The 19,936-nt window shown below is 52.1% G+C and overlaps 1 protein-coding gene across 1 annotated transcript in view; it reads right to left on the bottom strand.

Moving 5' to 3' along the window:
* Window positions 1–19,936, bottom strand: part of GRIK3 (glutamate ionotropic receptor kainate type subunit 3) — a 230,854-nt gene that overhangs the window by 19,501 nt on the left and 191,417 nt on the right. The window contains 2 exon segments of the mRNA XM_089895906.1: window positions 3,950–4,173; window positions 19,029–19,232. Coding sequence (XP_089752032.1) covers window positions 3,950–4,173; window positions 19,029–19,232 — 428 coding nt within the window.

Genomic DNA, 19,936 nt, shown 5'->3' with positions numbered 1-19,936 from the left:
CGCACTGGAAGGTGGGTGAGAGACAAAGTAAAGATGATTTCTGATGAGCTCTCATGAGCCCTGCTTTTTTAATGTACACACACATATACAAAGTATATATATGATATATGGGATAATCTTTTAACACACACACAAAATCATATCATATATCTTGTCTTAGATCTTGGCTTTTCACTTAATAAGTCACCAGCCTCTTTCCAGATCAGTCCTTCCTGATCCCCTTTATTCTCTATAACTAATTAATAGGTGTTTCTTTAATACATTTCTTAAATTGAAGTATAGTTAATTTACAATGTGTTAGTTTCAGGTGTCTAGCATAGTGATTCAATTCCATACATGTTCTTTTTCAGATTCTTTTCTATTATAAGTTATGACAAGCTACTGTGTACGGTTCCCTGTACTATACGGTAGGTTCTTGTTGTTTACCTGTCTGATATACGCTAGCGTGTATGTGTTAACCCCAAACTCCTAATTTCTCTCTCCCCCCCACCTCCCCACCATCCCCTTTGGTAACCCTAAGTTTGTTTTCTATGTCTGTGAGTCTATTTATGTTCTGTAAATAAGGTCATTTGTATCATTTTTTTAGTCGATAGGTGTTTTTAACCATCCCTCTTTGACGGCACTTAGGCTGGCCCTATTTTCCACTGTGGCACACTCTGCTGAAAGAAACATCCCTGGCCACACTTCCGTGGGTACCTAGGCCAAAGGGCAGCCTTGTCTAGGGCTTTGCTGAGAAGGCTTTCCAGATTTGCGGGAACTGGAAAGTGGGGCTCAGTGGTGACTTTCAACAGGATAAATTCCCAGAGGTGGAATTGCTTACCATGATAAAGATAACTGGTCTCAAATGGGCCTCTTGGTTATCAAGTACTGTTATAGATCTGGGTCCTCACTACCCTCGAGAGGCCAACAATGCAGCAGGTGCCCACTTTACAGGTGGGGAGGTGGCTTGGAGCAGTCTAGGTGACTGCAATCTTGCGGTCAGTGGGTGGAAAGGCCCAGATTCGAACTCCAAGGCCACAGGAGGGAAGAGGATGGGATGGGCGCTGGAAGGTGCCACCAAAGTGAATGATGGATCTCGGATTTATGGCTTGTGGCTACAACGGGTTCTCTCAGTCTTGCAAGTAAGTTGGAGCTGGTAGAGGCTGACCTGGAGATACTCTGTGTCCCCTCAGGGGAGAAGTCTAAACACCGGCCCCTGGGTAGAAGGGCAGACAGAGCACAGACTGGCCGGGACCATCTCTTCCCTGGGACTCTCATCTGTACTGGATTTGGTCGGAATGTGACTCCTGGGGGCTGGACTGGCGGCTCACCCCCGGCCCTGCCTCTGGGATCCACTTAGGATTATCTCCTTGTCATGAGTGCCAACTGTCCTGCTCTCTGTGGTGAGAAGCATCCGCCCTCCCTTCCTTTTTTCTCACTGAGCATGAAGCAGAATATCGTGGTGGCAGAGAAACGCCTTGGTCAATGCCTGGACCCCTGATGCTAGCTAGACAGGCACAGGTCAGGCCAGTTTTTGTGTGTGTGTGCTGTACACGGGCCTCTCACTGTTGTGGCCTCTCCCGTTGCGGAGCACAGGCTCCGGACGCGCAGGCTCAGCGGCCATGGCTCAGGGGCCCAGCCGCTCTGCGGCATGTGGGATCTTCCCGGACCGGGGCACGAACCCGTGTCCCCTGCATCGGCAGGCAGACTCTCAACCACTGTACCACCAGGGAAGCCCCAGGCCAGTTTTTAGGATGGACAGCCCTGTGCCCTGCTGGAGCTGCCCGGAGGGGGCCTGGACACCTGCCCACCCTTCGCAGACCCCATCTCTTGGGCAGCTGTGTCCAGCTCTCCAGCAGACAGCAAGGAGTGGTCCAAAGGACACAGGCCATGTGGAGGCGAGGGGACAGAGGGCCACATCCACACTACAGATGTGCTGTGCTCGACCTCAACAGTATTGTAAAATATCAAATTAGTGGCTACTTATAAAAGCCGTGAGGCTTCACATGAAAATCTGAACCTCCCTCTAAAATCATGAAGCCCGCAGCACTGGTCGGTACTCCTGTTTAGCACAGTCGGGTAGAGCTGAGTGGTAGTCACCCTTTTCTCCACGTGTGTGCTCAAGTTTGCCTCAGTTCCCACCACTCCCTGCCGCCTGCCACCCAGCCTGCTTCACTCCCTCATGCTTCCTGTGTGTGCCACCCCTGGCTTAAAGTCGGGCAAGTCTTGGTTTGAAGCCTGACACTCCACGGAAAGGCTTTCTGACTTTGGGCAAAGACTTAACCCCTGTGAGCCTCAGTTTCTGCTTTTGTAGAGTGGAGATGATCGTAGCGACCTCACAGGACTGCTGTAAGGACTTGACAGGATGGGTGTGAATTGTGTTGTCGGAGTGTTATACCGTGTGACAGTTGTCCTACGATGCTGTTCATGGCTCTGTGGCCGAGGCCCTTGTCCCTCTCCTCTCTCTCCGGCATCCTGTGTCATTCCAGCAGCTCCAGAAGTCCCATCTCTTCCAGGAAGTCTTCCCAGCCTAACCCTGAGAGGGGGCTCCTACCTGCCTGGCCAGGAGGTAGTGGGTGGGAAGGAGGTTGGGCTGCCAACAGCTGATGAAAAGCCAGGGATTAGAGGGGGATGGGAGGCACATCAAACGAGCAACGCTGATGCTGGAAAAACTCCAGCTGTTTGCAAGGGGGTGGGAGCCAAGAGGCCGGCTGGAGCTGCTAAAATTATGGTGAGAGCTCTGGAGAATGGCTCCTGGCTTTCAAAGGCTTGTTAGACCATTAGAGACAAGAGGCATAATGAAGGTCTCTCTGTGGCAGGCTGGGCGAGCAGGCAGGCAGCATCAGGCCTGCCGGCAGCAAAGAGCTTCGGAGGCAGGACAATTTCCTCTCTCACATCCTTCCCTTTGGTCTGTCTCTGTGTGGGAGGAGGGAGTGAAAAGAAGCAGGGTTGGGGGAAGGCTTTCAAAGAAGGCTCAGGAGAGAAAAAGGCCGAAACACCAAGTCCTTGGATCTCAAACTGCTTCTCCGGAGAAGTCTCGCTTCACACCGTGTTAGAATTTAGAGAAAAAAGAACCAGGGCAGGGGCAGGGGCTGGGGCTGGAGCCTGGAGGCAGGAGGCAGAGGGCCCAGGAGCCACCAACTTGGGGCGGGAACAGAACACGAATGTCCAGGTGGCCAGAGATGTGGGTTGCAGATAAAACACTTGGTGACCTGAGTTCACTTGCCGGATGTGTCCCTTATTGCTAGGATGGCCTTGGCGTGTACTGAGCCTTTCTGAGTCCAGATGTCTCCCCTTCATGGGAGGCTGTGAGAATTAAATAAGATAACTGGCTGTAAAGGACAGAGCATGGTGCTGGGCACACAGATGGCGCTCAGTAAACACTGAGCTAAACCTGTTTCCTAGTGACCTCTCCCTACCACCCACCCGTAAGGATGTGCTGTGTCTACTTCATGTGAACAACTAAATATGCAAGGGTATTGCTAGTACATGTTAGAGGCAGGTAGGTGCGTGTGCCAAGTTTCTGCATGTGTGCATGCGTGTGAGTTTATGTGGCATTGTTCCCCCTGCTGTTGTGGACTGGATGGACACAGTCTGTTTGCCAAGTTTCAAGCTACCTGCTGGGCCACCCAATGCGCCTGGGTCTGCTGTACTGGGTGCCTGGCCCAGGTGGTGCAGCCTTGGGCAGTGACTTAACCTCTCCTGCTCATAGGACCTGGGATACAACTGCTGCCTCTCAGAGTCATGGACACAGACCAGGGTGAAGACTGGGGGATTCAAGCTCAGAGGCCATGGGGTGATCCCTGAGCGATATGAAAGGATCTGAGCCTCACGGAGGGAGGCAGGAGAGCAGGTACAGCAGTGGCCTGAACCTGGGCCTTCTGTGCAAATTGCTGAGGATGGGGGGACCTGCCTGGCTCCCTGAGCCTCTAACCCTGGGCCAGACCTCTGGTCAAGGCATTGCCCTTACCTGGCGATGACAAAGAGGACACAGCTGACACCAAGGTAGGCGAGGAGCACGTACATCCAGATGTCTGGGGACAAGGGGTTGAGGAAGGAGAAGACACTGGGGTTGGTGCCATTGGGCTTGCGATAGAGGATGCTCACACCGAGGGTCATGAAGGGCTTGGAGAAGTCGATGGCCTTCTCGCGGACGTGGGTGATGGTCAGGGGGGCCACAGCCAGATCTGCCTTCTGCAACGAGAGACAGACAGACTATGAGCAAAGCCTAAGGCTAGCAGGGGACAGAGCACCCCTTCTTGAAGGGAGGAGAGACGAGGGAGTGAAGTGGAGTCTGTTGCCTGAGCCCTGGATCACTTCACCACTCCTTAGTTTCAATATTTACTAACCCTTGTTCTGGGCCAGGCCATGCCCAGGGTGCTGGGAGACAATAATGAATTAGACCTAACCCCTGTTCTCCAAGAGCTCATGGCCTTGAGGAAAAGGACAGTGGTATCAACATGCAGAGAATGGAACCCTATTGCAGCTGTAACCCATGTGGTCCATTCTCAAAATGGTGCCTTTCAAATACAGTTCAGCAATCTTCAAACATTTAAAAATAGCTGGTGTTCTTTCTTTGTGACTATCAAAGGTCATGAAGAGGACACAGAATCCACAGCAACCCTTATTTATATCTAGTTTCCTCTCCTATCTACTTCTTGCACGCTTCATGCCACTTTGGATATTCTATATATCCTCAAAGCCCCAAAAACCAGTGGGGCAAAAATAATACTCTCTTTGGAGGGAAAGGGTGGGGAAGAAACTAAACAGGCAACTTCAGAGCCCTCTTTAATAGGAGAGGGGAGGCAAGAGAACAGAGCAGAGGAGGAAGGGAAGGGACTGGGGAAGGCTAGGGATGCCCATAAGTTGATCAATCTTAGCCCATCACAATTTTAACAAGGGGAATGATTAAAGGTCTGTATCTCTGGTCTGAGCTTTTTCTGACTAAAAATCTACAATCTCTCACTCCCATCTTTGCAGGCTTCCCTCACTGCTCTCCTCTTGCACAAGGCCCCACTAAGCTGCTTCCTGTTTACCACATTCCCTTCTTGACCTCCACGCTTTGCACACACTGTGCCCTGTTGAGAATGTCTCTTCCTGCTGTCTAACTCTTACCGCCTTCCATACTCCTTTGCATATGCTATGTCTTCCAAGAAGCCCTCCCTGATATCCTCCAATTCTAAACTCCCATGAAGCTCGCGCTGTCCCACAGTAAGGTCCTAACCTGCTCAGTTGAAATGGCAGTATGTGCAGCCATGTGTCATATCTGCCTATTTACCTGTGAGTTGCTAAGCGCAGCTGGGACTGTGGCTGACCCACTGCTTTGTTTCTCTACTCCACAGCCCCATCTCAGCCTTTGCAATATTTGTTAACTAATAATGTGTCCCTCTGAGAGGCTGTGCCTTGGGCTCCTGTGGATATGTACATACCAGAATGTGAACCAAGTTATCACTTCCCTTCCTCGGGTGGGGCAGGACAGAAAGAGAGGCTGAGTCCTAAAGACCAGCACTAAAGACCCTTTTGCTAAGGGTGGCAGCTGCCTCTGAGAACCCCCTTCCAAACAATAGTCTCTAGGCAATCATCCACTGACTTGGTCCAGCTTAATTAATTAATTGAGTATTTAAACAATTAATTGTTTTGTGAGCTTCACTAGGCACTAGGGATACGCAGCTGAGCCAAACAGACATGGTTTCTGCCCTCCTGGGGCTTATAGTCTAGTAGGACAGACAGACGTTAATCAAATTGTTTTCTAAGTGGTAGCTATTAACACATCTCTGACTACACCGATCCTAGAATAGGAACCAGCAACCAAGTTGAAATGAAACTTCAAGACAGGGAGGACTGGTATGGGTAGAGCCCCAGCTCCTAAATGACTCTGCAGGTGCTCCAGGCTGCGGGGCACTGGCACATAACCCCAATGTTTCTCCTTCTAATGTCAGCCCCCACGACTGATTATTGACACTAGGAGCCCAAGGATTCGGTGAATCTTAGAACCTGGGAAAGTCGGGGAGGAGGGGCCTATTACAAGGGATGTTTCATACTGGGACCTTCCTTTTGTAAGCTTCTAAGTGTGTGAGTTGGAACTTGCCTAGCTTTGAAGGCAGAGGAAGAAGAAGCAGGTAGCTGCTGCCACCCTAGCTCCCTGGAGCCCTCTCATTTCAGGGTGTGCACAAAGGAAAGCAACAAAAGGAGAGAGAACTGTCGGGGAAGGTGCAGAGGGACTAATGTGTATTTGCTCAAGACCTACTGTGCACCAGTTGGGGGTACACGGGTGAGCAAGAGACCCAGTTCTGCTCTCATGGAGCTTCTGGTGAAGGGGGCCCCTGTTGGAGGCTGTGGATAGCACTCCAATTGGAGTGGGAGCTGGGGTGGGACATTCTGGAAGGTCCCTTTCAGTCCTGAAGTTCTAAGATCCTCTATAATGTTGGCATGACATCATTCTAGGACTTGGCCTCCCCTAGCCCCGCCCCTTCAAAGCACATTGCTTTGGGAGGCTCTGTTCTGACTCCAGAGTCACCATCACTGTTCAGAATGCATTTGGAACTGGTCTCTGGGAATGGCTTCTGGGGCTTGTAGTGGATTCTTGGGAAGAACCTCAAAGTCAATGGTGGCAAATCTTCCTTCGGCTTTTGATGGCAGGTTGGATGACAGTGTTAGTAACTGAGGGGTCAGTGTGTTTGCAGCCAATGTCTTTCCCACCACGAATGTTCCAGGAGTGGCGAGGAAGCCAACCACAGGGCCAGAGGCCCTCCTTCTTCCCCCAGATGGTTTCAGAACCTTCAGAATCTCCCCACCAGCCTTTCTGCTCTCAGGTTCTAATAGTGTTGGAAGGTACCTGTGCCTACGGCAGCAAGACAACCGGTCAACCTGACCTTCTTCACAGGAAGTTTTGATGTGTGTTCTCCCTTGGGCTTCAGGAAGGCTGGAGTTCTCCACTTTGCTTTTGGTTTAGGCAGGAAATACTACATTTCACCGTTGGTTACGATTTCCCTGAAAAAGGCCTTATTTTGTCCAACTTCCCTTGAAAGAGCTGAACAGATGTCAAGCCTTTGCTGTTTCAGTTCATTACTCAGAATGAAAGGCCCAATCTTGGCAGGCTCTTCCCACTTGTGCAAGTTTTCTTTGAGGATGATTCATAAAATCATAGGCTGTCAGAGCTGGACAAGAGACCTTTAGCAACATCTATTCCAACCCGTATTATTTATGGAGGGAAACTGAAGCTCACAGAAGGTCCAAGGTCTTTGCTCTCATATTTACAGTAATCATGTCCTTGAACAAACCAAACCTCTGACTTGTGCAACACATTCATTGGTCTTATGGGTGATTTGTTAGCCCCTTCTGCCTCACTGAAGACCTTTCCATACCTTAAAAAAAATAAATAAACCTCTGGACCAGGTAGGACAGCTCTTCCAGGACACTACTTCATCCCTATAAGCAGCTTTCCAAGAATCTGTCACGACCCGCCTGGCTCCAGCTGTCCTACTCTCCTCCATGCTTGCATAAGGTCAATTGGCACCATTTGCTTTACCACGTCTCCACAGCCAGAAGTGAAGGCAAGAATGACTTAACTAGCTACAGCTCCACATTTCTGCCCTTAGTATCCAGGCACTTTGGCTGCTGGTCGGATGCTATAGCCTCATACCCCAGAGTGAAACCTGGCAAGCCTCAGCTTGCTACCTGTGTCTGGTGGCCCAGTTGGCACCTGCCTACTTGGATTCCCAAGTATGGTCCCCACCAGATTCCCCATCTATGTGCTCTGCCTCTTGGTTGGGGATCCCCCAGGGCATCTGCTTGCTGACTGCTATAGTTAAAATAGTAAGAACTACTATCTTTCATAGATGCTTCTTATACGCCAAGCATTGCTAAGTGTACTACCCACATTACCTTATGTGACCCTCCCAGTAGCCCCATGAGGCACTAAACATGATCACCACATTCCAGGTGAGGGTACTGTGGCCCATCAGGCTAGGAGGTTTGGTCAAGCTGGCGAGTGGCTGAGTCAGTACTTGGACCCAGTTCACTGTGACCTCAAACCCCGATGTTTTACCACTCTACCATACCAGCCATGTGCAGTGTGGGATGAATTGGGCACCCCCTCCCCAAATATGTTCAAGTCCTAACCCTGGGTACCTGTGAATGTGACCTTATTTGGAAATAGGCTCCCCCACTCACCACCACCTAAAACAGTATTTTATTATTGCCACTGGGACTAAACAACCTTGGAGAAATTCCTGGGTAACGTAGCTGGGGCTGTGCCTAGGGAGGACACACTTTCTCTGTCTTCAGTGGGCGTGTCCACTTCCGCATAGATCTGTTTCTTCCTGACTCCCGCTGAGTGCCCCTAAAGCCATCAGTGTGCAAACACCCTCTCCTGAGTGTGCAGCCTTGTGGAAGGCTCCTGGCATGAGCCTGTTTTTTATTCAGACTCTCTGTGTCACCGTATTTCCCTCATAGGTCCCCTAGCAACACTCCCCAAGTGGTTTAAAATTCCCCTAATACTACTGCATACCTATCAGAAGAGCCAAAAGAAAACAATGTTGATAATACCAAGTGGCGATAAGGATGCAAAGCAACTGGGTGCCTCATAGGCTGTGGGTGGATATGTAAAATGGTGCAGCCACTCAATGTTACTGGTTATTATAAGAGCATAGAACTCAGGAAGAGCTAGATGAAGAAGATACATAGGGAAAGTTATGTGGGAAATGGTGCGGAGCTTCCATGCTTTCTCTCTTTCTCTGGGCGTGCCACTCTCCCCACATCTCCGTGTGTCCACCAACCCAGAAGCGCTGGAAATTAGGTCTTTGTGGAAGTCATCAAGTTAAGATGAAGTCATACTGAATTAGGGTGAGCTCCAAATCCAATGACTAGTGTCCTTATAAGAAGAAGAGAGGACACACTGTTGCACACAGAGAAGGCCATGTGATGGGAGGCAGAGACTGAAGTGATGCCACTTCGAGCCAAGGATGCCAAGGATTGCCAGCCACACTAGAAGCTAGGAGAGAGGCCTGGAACAGATGCTCCCTCCAAAGGGACCAACTCTGTGGACACCTTGACTTCTGATTTCTGGCTTTCAGAACTGAGAGAGAATAAATTTCTGTGTTTTTAAGCCCCCTAGTTTGTGGTCATTTGCTGTGGCAGCCCTAGGACACACACACGTGCCACCTAGGACCCTGGGCAGGGTGCACGCAACTCCCTGCACCTCCCACTGCCAGCCCTGCCCCTGCACCTGTCCTATTCTGATAGGCAGGCCTTATGGTTGGACCCACCCTGCCCTGCGTGAGCCCACGCTGCATTCCCAGAGACCTGAACTTGACTCTGCCTTCTGACCATGACTGCCTGGGTCTCCCCAGCATACACTTCACATCACCTGGCTAGGCTTGGGAGCCCTATGGCTACAAGAACATGCTGATTCGCCCCAACTTCTCTTCAGGTCCTTGTACTTCTACTGCCAAAGCCACCCAAGAAACCTAGTCTCACTCTTGCCACATAGGCAGGACTTGTCCCCAGGGCTCTGTCTGCTGGCTCTCTGCCCACATCTCTGGTGTGTGGGATCCATGGAATTCACCTTCCAGTCTTTTCCCAAAGTGTTGTTTCTCCAACTAGAATCTTTTCTGATTCCCAATGCTGCTTAATATATGTCAAGACTTTTCCCTCTGCCCTTCAGATACAAAATTCTTGTTATGGGTTCATTAAGCCATTCACGATCTACCTGGTGCTGTCTAATAGTACTTTCTGCAATGATGGAAATGTTCTGTACCTGCACTGTCCAATATGGTAGCCACGAGCCACATGTGGAACTTGAAATGTGGCTTGTAAAACTGAGGAAATAAATTTATACTTTGATTTCATTAATTTTAAATTAAGTAATTTAAATTAGTTTAACCAATTGATTTTAATTAATTTAAGTTTAAATTTAAATAACCCCATGTGGCTGGTGGCTAGTGAATTGGAAAGTGCACATCTAGCCCTGCCTGCCTCTGCAGCCTTACCTCCCATTTTGTTTTCCCCTGGTTCTCTTCCTACTGGCTTCTTTCAGACCCTCCAGTCCATGCTCACCTCAGGACCTTTGCACGGTATTTTTCTCTACCTGGAATTTCTTCCTCTCTGAACTCTTTGTTGAGCTAATGCCTGCTTCTCCTTCAGATTTCAGCTCCAACATCACTTCCAAAGACAAAACCCCCAGGGGAAATCAGGCCTCCCTGGTGATGACTCTCACAGCACCAGGTATTTGCAGTCCTAGCACTGATCTTATTTGTGATTTTAGAGGTATTGGGTGATTTCTCCCCCCACTGGCCCATAAGCTCATGAGAGCCGGGCCTGAGCCTGTGTCTTTTCACTATTCTATTCCCCCCACCTAGCATAGTGTCTGGCTCACAGCAGGCCCTCGGTAGAGATTTGGGGACTGAATGAACGGGGCGTTGCTGGTTTAGGAGAGACAGCCAGCAAGCGTGTCCTCAGAGCCAGCTGGCTGGGGCACCTGGCACTTTCTAAGAGGGCAAAGCCAGTCACAGGCAGTATCTGCTGACGAACCCTGGCCTCTCCAAGCTTAAGAAAACACAGTGCCCCTTGAAAGGCCCTGGACATAAGCCTGGCAGCCAATGGCCTTAACAACCCACACGTCTGAACAGAGGGGAAACGAGTGCTAGTAGATTCATGAGTGCCAGCGGATGGGTCAACTACCAACACCTGTGATTCACAAGCCAGCTTCCTGAGCTGATAGCAACCTCATGGCCTGATGGTGAGGAATGATGCTGTGCCTTTCCCTGACCTGGAGAACTGGTGATTCCTGAGTCCCAAAAGGCTCCAAGCTGTGCCTCTGTCCTCCAGGAAGGATGGGCGGATCCTCCCTGCTTCATAGCCACAGGGCCCTGGGGATGGACGCCCCACGGCTCCATCTCCTGTGTCTGGGGGTTCTCTTTCTCCATCCCACAGGGCCCTGAAGATGGTATCTGCCCAGAGAGGCCCTGCCCAGCCAAGCCCAAGGAGCTGGGGGCAGGGAGCCCCCTCCCTCCACGGGCTGTGAGGTCCCAGTTGTACATTCCCATAGCCCCTGTGCTGGTCCTCAATGCCCTTACCACACATGAATTTTGATCTATAAGTTGTTGCTTAATATCTAGCTCCTCTGCTGGTATATAAGCTCCAGGAGGGCAGGGACTACATTTATTTCACTCACTAATGTATCTCCAGGATTAGCACAAAGGCAAGCAAAAAGAAGGGGCTCAGTAAAGTTTTGTTGGAAGACTGAGCATCAAAGTACCCCCAAGAGTCCTGATCAACCCTTACTCCAGCCTAACGGGCTGAGCTCTGGCCTCTGTTTCCCTGCTCAGTTCCCCCATTCTTCCTGAGGTCACTCTGACCCCTGCCAGTCTGCCGGGGTCTGGCCCAGCCTGCCTGTCTCTCACCAGCCTCCCTCCAGTGTTTGGACCCTGCACCCTGTGCCCTTGTCCTTGATGGGTACCCTTACTTATGACCTATCAGTGGTCCCTAGCATTCATTGATAGCCCTCACCGGTCCTCATGGCTCTCCTCAGGCAGGTCCTGGTGACATCTTCAGCTCCACAGCACCCGCAGTGGCAGCCCTGGGCGACCTGGCTGCCCTGGGGATGGGGCCATCTCTGCGGTCCATCTGTTTCCTCCACCCCAAGCCTGCCCTACTCCATCCGGGACTCTGTCCTGCCCCCCAGGTGAGCTCCCAGCATGCCTTGCTTTGAAGTGCCCTGTTCTAGGCTGGGAGAGCAGACTTGGGCAGAGCCTTTCCTGGCCTTGTAAACAGGCGTTGGGTCCAATGCATATAGGCCAGAACCAAGGTCTGTTCCCTGACTGGGAGGAAGGTGGGACACAGTGAGGTAATGGTGGTGTCTTAGACACCAGATCTTCCCGTCACATCTGCCAGCCTACCTGGAGGCTGGGAGACCAGAGTGCACAGTCTCAAGGCCATGGCTGATGTTGGGTGACACCTTTCCAAGTCTATGTCCTCCTTCATCTGTCCCTCATGTACCATTTTCTGTTACCCGCCAGGGAGCCAGAAATGACCCAGACCCCTTCCCTGGATTTCTCTGAATGCTGATGACTAGGAGGACAGGGAAGGCATTTCCCACCTCTCACAAGTCTCTAGGACCTTCCTCCAGGACTCCCCACTGGTTTCTGATGTGCAGGGCCTCTCAGCTCAGGCGCCAGTCTGCCAGCCAGGGAAGCTCTTTCACCTGGCCACACTCCTCTTGTGGAATACTTACATCTATTCATACATTCATAGATTACTGCCTGCCTGTTTCCTCCACTAGAATGTAAGATCCTGAGGCTCAGGGAAGGGATCCTGACCGTTTAGTTCACACTGTATCCACAGTGCCTAGCATGGGGCTTAACTGAACAAATTGAATGAACAAGTGAATCCCTTAATCAGTGGGAGCATTGGCTGGATCCACCCTCTGAGGTTTAGAAGAGGTCACCCAGCGAGCCCTTCTTCAGGGCCTGGTGCACTGCAATTCTTTTGGGGGGTACACTGAGTCACAGGTGGTGTCCACTGATGTCCCACCAGCCGGCCAGCGCCACACTTAACAATCAGCACTGTAGCCACCGATAACCTCGGAACAGCCCATATGTATCTAAAGACATGGGACAGGTGCTAGAAAATTCCTAAGTGCTGACCGAGGGGTTGTGTACCCGTGCTTCACACATAGGCTTCCTGAGCTAATGGATGCCTGGCAGTAAGTCATGAAGCCCGTGCCTTTCCCAGGCCTGGGAGAATGGCCGGTTCCTGAGTCCCCACAGGGCTGTCTTTCAGGACAGCTCAGCTGGCGTTCCCCGCTTCATGGCACACTATGGGGGATGCATCACACCTCCATTCGCATCTCTGTAAGATCCCCCCTTCCCCACTCCCTGCCTGTCCACAAGGCCGGCGTCCACCCAGGGTCTGCCCCGGCACGGTCCTACCAGCCCTGCAGGACCCCTGATGAGAGCGGAGACTTCAGCAACCTCGGCGACCCCACCCAGGTCGGTACCCCCACCTAAGTCCTGCATATCTCTTCCTCATTCTTCAAGTCTCAGCTCCAGAGTCACCTCTGCAGGGAAGCCTGAGTCATTTCCCTGTTTTACACTTCCAAAGTCCCCTGTACATATTCCTCCTCGCAGCACCGATCAACATTTTAATGAAATTTAACTTGGTTGATTCATTGCTTGTTCCCAGAGGGGCAGGAACCACGTTGACCTTGGTTGCTCCTATATCTCCAGTCACCTCCCCGGGTCTGGCCCGTCATGTGTGCTTGGCTCACCCGTCTCATGCACCAGGTCAGACCCTCTGGCCATGACCAACCTCACGCAGGCACAAGCTGCCAGCATGTCACCTCCTGCCCACCTGGACACCTCTTGTCCCCTTCTTTCCCGTCTCTCCTGCCCCGCTTCCCCCATAACTTCCTGCGGACGCTGCTGCAGGGCCCTGATTGGCTCCCATGCAGGCCCTGCCAAACCCAGAAATGCATGAAAGTCAGGTGCCAGTGGATAAACCTGTTCCCCCTTTTCCCCTCACCCCGAGAGGTGGTCCTGAGACACACTTTGTCAGGCTTTTCTGGGGTGCAGACTTGGATTAGTAGCACTCAGTGGTGACCAGCTCAATGCTGCGCCCTCTATCGGCTTTCCCTCCCCTCTGCTCCTCTTCCGTGCCCTGACTCTCCCCAGCATCACCCCCCAACCCACGCAGTAGTAGCGTCTGAGCCTCGTCAGCCTCTGCCCTCCAGAAGCCCAGGCTGAGATAGGGTTCCATAAAGCTTTGTGGAAGGAAGGAAGGCATGATCCTCAGCGGGAGGGCCAGCTTCTTCCCGTTGCTTCCTCCACCCTTGGTTTCCCTCCAGCAACCCCCTCACCCCTGCAGCTCTGTTGCTGCTTTGCTCCTTTTCCTTTCTTGCACTGGTTATCTGGACCCTGACCTCCTGCCAGGCTCTTTCCAGGTTTCCCAGGCTAGTCTCTGCTTGCTGGGTCCTGGCAGCTGACAGCCCTGCAGTGAATCTCAATGTAGCCCAGGTCTTTCCTGCATCCCCCACCTGCTTACTTGGTCGTCTTCAGGTAGATCCTAAGCTTCCCCGGAGCTCCTCAGTCATTGCTCTGGGCAACCTGGCTGCCCTGACAAAAGGCTACCTTTTCAGTCCATCTGCTTCCCTGCCCTCACCTGCCCTGTCCCATCCAGGCTTCTGACCTGCCCTAGGTGAGCTCCCAGCATGCCTTGCTTCAAAGTGCACTGGCCAGCCTGAAGGAGGTGGCTTGGCAAAGCCTTTCCTGGCCACCCAAACAGGGATTTGGGGCCCCTCCTAAGACCAACGCATGCTGGCCAGAACTAAGATCTGGTTCTTGGTTGGAAGGCAGCGGACACAGTGTGTGACGGGGTCGGTCACGGCCTTGACACCAGACCCTCTGCTCGCACACCTTGGGTGGGAAGCTCAGTAGTCATGACCCCATAGCCGTGTCTCTGGGGATGGTGTGCAAGTCCACATGCTCATTCATACATCATTCATCAATGCCTGCTCTGCGTGCCCAGCCCCACGCCAGGTGCGGGCAGCACCAGCACAGTCCAAAGGCACTGTCTGTCTGGAAGAAGAGTCAGGAGGGGAAATGGGTCCTTGGAGCTGTGCCACCTTCTCTGCTCTGCTCTCAGTGTTACACGACGACAGAGAGGGACGCCTGAGCAGTGCTATTTCTTTCACAGGGGAAGGGAAGACACGCCAGGGCTAGCCATGACCACTCCTTGTCTCAGTCATCTTGGTCTAGCCGCCTCCATGAGACAGGGAAACCACCTTACATGCTCTAGTGAGATGTAACAACTTCGAGATAAAAGAACGAATGGCGTAAGTGAGAGGGTGGCATGGACATATACACACTACAACATGTAAAACAGATAGCTAGTAGATAGCTAGTGGGAAGCAGCCGCATAGCACAGGGAGATCAGCTCGGTGCTTTGTGTCCACCTAGAGGGGTGGGATAGGGAGGGTGGGAGGGAGACGCGAGAGGGAGGGGATATGGGGATATATGTATATGTATAACTGATTCAATTTGTTATAAAGCAGAAACTAACACACCATTGTAAAGCAATTATACGCCAATAAAGATGTTAAAAAAATTAAAAAAAAAAAGAATGAATGGCTTCCTGTGGCCTGGAGGGCGTTCATCCTCGCCTCCCCCCTCTCTGTTCACAGGCCTGGGAAAGCAGCCAGGACAGGACTCCTCGGCCTCCGAAAAGAAAGCTTGCAAGAGGCCAGGCCAGGGGTGTTCAAGGAACCTGTGTGGGGCCTGACCCTGTACCCCCAGGAGATCACACTTGTGCCAACTCGTGGATGCTGTTCCATCCTCGTCTCCCTCCGCCTCCCCACCTGCTACTTGAGACCCTGTGTCCATGCCTTCCCAGAAGCCTCTCCCCCTTTGGCCTCCATCACCAATGCTCCCTGGCCCTCCTCCCTCCTCTCTGGCCTTGCGGGCTCAGGCATCTTGTTGAGGCCTCTTTTTCATCCCCTCCTCACACTTCCATGCCATTCAGGGTCCCACCCCAGGTCCTCCTCTCTTCTCTCCCCAGCAATCCCCGCCTCTGTTTCTGTGTCCCAAGGTTCCCCCGAGGCTGTGTTCGTGACTCCAAACCTCCACCTCCAGCCCTGCCACCTCCTCTGAGTGCCCAGCCATACGGCAGCCACCTCCTGAGACCCCAATCCCAACATGATGTCTGAACCTCTACCAAATCCTGTGGGGATGACCTCACCACCGCCCCAGCCACCCAAGCTAGAATTTCACAACTTGTCCTTGATTCCTCCCTCCCTTCTCCTTGCCTCCTTCATGCCGCCAATCACCAAACTTATCAATTCTATCTTCATGTCTCCATCCTATTCCATCTACTTTCCTCCTTTTTGACCACAACCTTCGGAGGCCACCATGCTCTCCTCCACCCAGGTCCCAGTGCTGGCCTCCAGACTGGCCCCAGTTTAGCCCGGCAGCACAAGTCCCAATTTGATGTCACCCCCTTGCTCTACATCTTTCAGCTGTGCCTTGTAGCTCACAGGATTAAAACCAAATTCCTCACTTTAGCACCCAAGGCTTTTCAAGGCTTGTCTCTTGCCCCCTTCTCCAGCAGCAGTGTGCCCTCTTGGCTTCAGGCTTTCCATACTTAGGGCTCCATCTCCATAATCCCTAGCAGGATCCCAGGCTCGTGGTGCCAGAACAGAAGCTCTTGATGGTAGGTGTCAGGAAAGGCCCCCAGTGTAGAAAGGGGGTGATACCTTGGGTGTGCCTCAATCCCCCGTGAGTCTGATCAGTATGAGTCAGTTCCCTGAGGCTCCAATTTGGATTCAGAGGAGCAAGGACTAGATCCCAGGTCACTGTGGCCCACCAAGGTGACCACGGCCGAGGGGCCAACTCTCCCACTGCCATCATGGCCACCCATGTGCATACTTTTATATTTATTTATTTATTTATTTATATTTTTTGTGGTACACGGGCCTCTCATTGCTGTGGCCTCTCCCGTTGCGGAGCACAGGCTCCGGACGCGCAGGCTCAGCGGCCACGGCTCACGGGCCCAGCCGCTCCGCGGCATGTGGGATCCTCCCAGACCGGGGCACGAACCCGTGTCCCCTGCATCAGCAGGTGGACTCTCAGCCACTGCACCCCCAGGGAAGCCCTGTGTGCATACTTTAGACAGGAGGAAATGGGGAGCAGCAGGATAGCTCCCGTGTGCTGAGCATGTGCTGTAGCTCATTAAATCTTCCCAAGAACCCTAGGCAGAAGGCTTTTACAATTATTCCCATTTCCTGGAGGTGGAAATAGAGGCCAGAGAGGTTCAATAACTTTCCCACTGTCAGCTACAATGTGCTAGACCCTGAATTTGAACCCATCTCTATTGAATTCCAAAGTCATTAAAATACATGGGAGTAATTTAAGGCAGGGACAAGAGTAGGAGACTTTCGGGGGAGGGGGAGTGAGAGAGAGCAGGGAGTAAAAATGGAGAGAGTGACGATCGGGGAGAGAGATGGGGTGATGGATGGAGAAATCACTGCTCTGTTCAATCACCTTTTTTGTTCCCATAGCTGGAGGCAACTTCGGGGAAGGCAAGTATGTGAGCAGGAGAGGGACACACCCTCTAGGTACCCTATCTTCCCCCATAACCCTGGGTCCTTGGAAGGCCTGTGGCATGGGACAGAGAGGAGCAGAGTGTCAGGGAAGGACTTAAGTCCTGTTGGTCAGAGGCTCCATCCAGCGCCTCCAAATGGGCCTCGGGGAGCAGATTCTTGCAAAGGTGGGCATTCATCATTTTTTATATCTTCGTTCAGATCCCTAATAAGGAAGTAATAATATTGCCAAGCTTTTACCACGCTTTCTATGAGCTAGTGAGAAGACTAATTATCTGACGACACTAATAAATAGTTATGATGTTATTAAAAATGGCACCAAGCTAGGACTAACAGGCTCATCAGTTGTAGGGAATCGGGTTTAACAAGGTACCGGCATGTGCCGTCAGGGGCCACGGGCTTGATGGATACTGGGTTGCATGGAGGCCATGGATGAGACCCCCTCTTTTCTCCAGCTGAGGGTCAGCTTAGGAAGGTCTGGCTGCTGCTGGATTTTCTAATCCACCCCTTTGCAAATGGCTCTGCCGAGCTCTCGGGCTCCTGGGGATGCTATGGGTTGCAAGACTTGCATCAGCCTCATTCACTTCTGCATGTGGCCTCCACGGTTCACGGGATCTCCGCTTCCTCACCAGCCCAGCTCACCTCTGCAAGCGACAGGCTCAGAACCCAGCCGGAGCCCCATGCTCCAGAGCCCCACTCATGAAGCTCGGAGGGAGGGGGGAGCTGATAAATGGAGATGCCTGTGGGGCTTGCTGACTAATTTCCATAATAATTACAGTTATTACCAATAACAGTGACAACACCACTCCCTCCCATTTCGACTGAATTCCGCCATCTAGGAGCTATTTCCCCACCAGTTGTCGCCTCTGACAACAAGTGGGGAAGAACACAGGGCAGGTATCATTATTCTCACTGTTGAGTAAGGAAACGAGCTCAGGGAAAAAAAAGGGACTTTCTGAAGCCCTCTCCCCGGCCTCAAAGGAATAGCCGTAATGATAAAAATAAAAACAACAGAAGCAAGTACTGACACGGTGCTAACTATGCAGTACACATAGGTGAACTTAGTCCTCACAACAGCCTGTGGGGGAGGGGGCTATTATTATCATTCCCATTTTACAGCTGAGGAAACTGAGGCACAAAGAGGTTAAGACACTTGTCCAGGAGCACACAGCTAGGAAGTGGGAGAGTGGGAATCAAATCCAGCCCAAGTTCATGCTCTTTACCATTAGTCTCCACCGCCAGCCTTCCCTGGGAGACCCGCTTCCTAGGGCCGAGGAAATGACTCCACCAGTGAGGCTCTGCTTCAGCCTTCTGGCTCTGAGCTCCAGCCTCCTTCCCTTCCCAGCTCCCCTCTGACAGGCGCAGGAGGGCTAACACAAGAAGGCCCTGATGCTGCCTGCCTGCACTTGGAGAGGCGAAGTGATAATAATCCTTTTGGCTGAGGCTTTTCAGGTTGCAAAGACTTACTATATGAACCTTCCCTGCCCTGGGTCCTGGGGTCAGATGGCTTTCTGCAGAGGTCAGAGCCCAAGGCTTCAGAAGCGGAAAGCCTCCAAAGATTCTTTGAGTCCCAGCTCCACTGCTTACTAGCTGGGAACCTTCACCTCTCTCTGCCTCAGCTTCCTTGTCTGTTAAATGGGTGGTAATAACAGTACCTACCTCACTGGGTTGTTGTAAGGAAACGAGAGAAGGAATATGAGAGGTCTGGTGGTACAGATCCATTGCATTCATTAACAGGTATTTGATGGAAAATGCTTCTGGAAAGTTGAAGGCCCTGAGCTGGAAGGCAGGCAATGTTTAGTCTGTGCTGGGTGAGCCTGTACCAATGGCTCCTTTGTCTCCATCTCTCCTTCCCCCAGGGCCGCTCTCTGCCAGGATGCCCCACCCTGACGTGCACAGAGGACTTGGCCACGCCTCCTGGGAGGTCCTTGGTCCCTTGTGCTCCCGCCTCACTTACGTGGTCAATGAGCTCCTTGATCATGCCGTTCCACTGGCCCTTGTCGTCCTGTGCCCCATATTTCCCGTCCTCCACCAGCCGGATCTCGTAGGAGAAGCCCAGGATGTGGGCCAGTTCCTTGAGCAGGTCGATGCAGTAGCCCTCGAACCGGTCATTCCCGAACAGGGTCCTGTCGGACTTCCGGAACATGACAAAGGGCTCCTCCTGCGGGGACAGATGGGAGAGGGGCAGACAAAGGCTGAGTGGGTGGGGCAGGTCCAGCTGGGGCCAGAGAGCTTGGGCCAGGTCCTCCGCAAGGGTGTTCTAAGCCATCTTTAGCGGGGGGGAGCTCAGAAGAATGGCCTGCTGAGTCAGGAGAGGGAAAGCGTACTTCCTGAGAGCCAACTTTGTGCCTCGCAGATGGCCACCTACTGACGTGCACACAGCACTTAGTAGGTCCTTATTGATTTGATCATCCAATGATCACAGAGCTAGAAACTAGTGGAACTGGGATTCAAACTCAAAACTGTGATTCTGAATCCCATGCTCTCTCTGTTGCACCGTCAACACAGGCCAGTGGTCCCCAAAGTGTGGTCCCCAGACCAGCAGCAACACCTGGGAACTTGTCAGAAATGCACATTCTCGGGTCCCACCCAGACATACTGAACCAGAAACTCTGGGGTGGGGCCTGGCAAGGTGTGCTATAAGAAGCCCTCCAGGGGGTTCTGATGTCTGCTTCAGTGTGAGCACACTGCTGCAGAAGGCCCTTCATCGTTTCTTCCCTGACTGCTCCCCAGCTCCTGTCTAACAGATGAGATCTCCCTGCTCCCTGACACCTTTCTCTCTTTCCAAGGATCTAGTCCCCAGCGTTAGGATCTGCCAGTGAGTGATTCCTGATAACTACGATAGTTTGCATTTGCACGTGCCAG

This window comes from Delphinapterus leucas, chromosome 1, assembly GCF_059928025.1.
Source record: "Delphinapterus leucas isolate spDelLeu-1000000601 "Yukka" chromosome 1, BTC_Dleu_Yukka2, whole genome shotgun sequence".
NCBI lineage: Eukaryota > Metazoa > Chordata > Mammalia > Artiodactyla > Monodontidae > Delphinapterus > Delphinapterus leucas.
Note: the sequence above shows the minus strand (reverse complement) of the source record. Positions and strands in the feature narration are given on the sequence as shown.